The sequence below is a fragment of the Chelonoidis abingdonii genome, unplaced genomic scaffold (assembly GCF_003597395.2).
Source record: "Chelonoidis abingdonii isolate Lonesome George unplaced genomic scaffold, CheloAbing_2.0 scaffold0505, whole genome shotgun sequence".
Classification (NCBI taxonomy): domain Eukaryota; kingdom Metazoa; phylum Chordata; order Testudines; family Testudinidae; genus Chelonoidis; species Chelonoidis abingdonii.
In genome coordinates this window covers 25,436-27,874 of record NW_027424766.1, presented here as the reverse complement: position 1 = coordinate 27,874, position 2,439 = coordinate 25,436, and the positions used below count along the sequence as shown (strand labels likewise).

At 41.1% G+C, this 2,439-nt stretch overlaps 1 protein-coding gene across 1 annotated transcript; it reads left to right on the top strand.

The window, feature by feature from the left end:
* The first annotated feature begins 57 nt into the window (after window positions 1-57).
* LOC116830161 (olfactory receptor 14A16-like) lies at window positions 58-1,017 on the top strand. Its single transcript, XM_032789454.1, has one exon. It carries the CDS (start codon window positions 58-60, stop codon window positions 1,015-1,017), a length of 960 nt encoding a protein of 319 aa, XP_032645345.1.
* Window positions 1,018-2,439: the final 1,422 nt, after the last annotated feature.

Here is a 2,439-nt window from a genome sequence, read left to right as displayed (position 1 = left end):
TGACCATTGTCCTTCTCATTCCCTCCACAGCCATCACACGACATACTGAGGAAGAAAATGTCCAACCAAAGTACCGTGACTGAATTTCTTCTTCTGAGATTCTCTGATGTTCGGGAGCTGCAGATTTTACATTTTGTGGTGTTTCTAGTGCTTTACCTGATGTCCCTGCTGGGGAACCTTCTCATCATCACAGCCATAGCCCTTGACCACCACCTTCACATCCCCATGTACTTCTTCCTGATGAATCTGTCCATTCTAGACCTCGGCTCCATCTCTGTCACCATCCCCAAATCCATGGCCAATTCCCTCATGAACACAAGATCAATTTCTTATTCTGGATGTGTCACCCAAGTCTTTTTTTTCTTATTCTTTGGTTCAGCAGATTTTGCCATACTGACTATCATGGCATATGATCGATACGTTGCCATCTGCCAGCCATTGCACTATGAGACAGTGATGACCAGGAGAGCTTGTGTCCAAATGGCAGCCAGTGCCTGGATCAGTAGTATTCTCTACTCTGCATTGCACACTGGGAACACGTTTGCAATATCTTTCTGTGGAAGCAACATGGTGGATCAGTTCTTCTGTGAAATCCCCCAGCTCCTCAAGCTCGCCTGCTCTGACTCATACCGCTTTGAAGTTGGATTTCTCATCTTTAGTGTGTGCTTAGCCTCAAGCTGCTTTGTTTTCATAATTGTGTCATATGTTCAGATCTTCAAAACAGTGCTGAGAATCCCCTCTGAGCAGGGCCAGCATAAAGCCCTATCAACCTGCCTCCCTCACCTCTTTGTGGTTTCCTTGTTCCTTTGTACTGCTGCCTTTGCCTACCTGAATCCCACCTCCAGCTCAACATCAGGTCTGAATCTCTTTGTGGATGTTCTCTATTCTGTGTTGTCACCAATGATGAATCCAATCATCTACAGCATGAGAAACAAAGAGATCAAAGGTGCTCTGAGTAAATGGATAGGTTGGAGGTTAATCACTAAGAACAAAATGTCCATATTTCTCCTTCAATAGCAATTTCATTATGTTTCTTTATAAATATAATCAGCTGGTGACATTATTTCCTCCAAGAGAAAATGCTGTGCAGTCTGTTTATGCAGAATTGGGTATTTTCACTTTTATAAATGCCAACAAACAATGACTCAAGAAAAAAGGAGTTTCTATTGGTTTACAGCAATGTAAATGAGATTGTAACCTATCTATAGTATACTGCTACAAATCACCATGCTATCTGAGACCAATGCTATAAAACCATTAGCCACAGCAAAGTCCATAGTGAGGTCTCAGGCTCATCTTATATTTTGGGATAAAATCTCAGATTGTGGTATCAATGAATTTGGTTTTTGTGTTTCTGGTTTGTTTGTGTGTGTGTGTTTGTCAGACTTTTAGCTTATTTTTGCTTAACTGGTTGGTTGGTGGTTCGGTTTCTTTCTTTGTTTTAGGAGGTTTTGAAGGTGGAAAGCCCTGAGGAGATGGTGAGTGTTTGGTGAGATAGGATTTTCAATGTTTGTCCTCTCTTGGGACTGTCCATATGTCATCTCTTTGATGGGAATTTCTGAGCGAACTGAAAGTTTGCTCCCCACAGTGAAAAAAGAGAGCTTTCTTCATGGCTTAGTTCCTACTGAAATGAATATGTAAAAACTTTTTCATTCTTGCAGTGGTGGAAAGGCTGTTTTAAAGAAAAGCATTTTCCAGAGTTTCCTAAAGAAAATATGACTTGGAATAATGAGGCCAAATTTGGATTCCATGGAAGTGACTGGGGTTTAGCCCCTCACATCAAGGAGATTAGGATTTGGCCAATAGCCTATATACACAAGGATCCAGATTTGCCTGACAGCACCTTGGAGAAAGCGAGTGTGACAGAGATATAAGGGTCAGATTTCTCAACTCAGCAAGACCAGCTCCAATGCAGTTTAATACTGATGAGTTTCTGGCCCAAAGTCTCTGGTCTACACTCAGTAGTGACATGAATACCAGTGTAAGTTTCATGTCTGGGGTCATTTTGTTCTAGCCTTGATGTAAGTGCAGTGCTCTGCTGTTCCATACGCCATCCCATGGGGATCTACACAGATCCAAGCTAAAAAATGATGTCAGAAGTTGGCCTATTATTAGTATTAGAAGATGATCTTTGTGCATGGTTGTGTACACTACATATATGACAAAGAAAAGCAGAATATGTGCTTAAATAGAGAAACAGACAGACAGGTCTATTCTTTCTCCTAACACACAACCTCATTTAATCATAATGATCGATGAAGGAAAGACTTGACACCAAGTTGTAGAAATCAGAGGAGGCAAAAGCTGCTTTTCTGAGTTCACCTGCCTCTTTTATTATCTAAGATTACATATGCGCAAATGCACAGCACAATTCAAAATTTCCTACAAAAATCTTCCATCACGAGCTCAAAAGCATAGCAAACTACAAAACATCCCCAG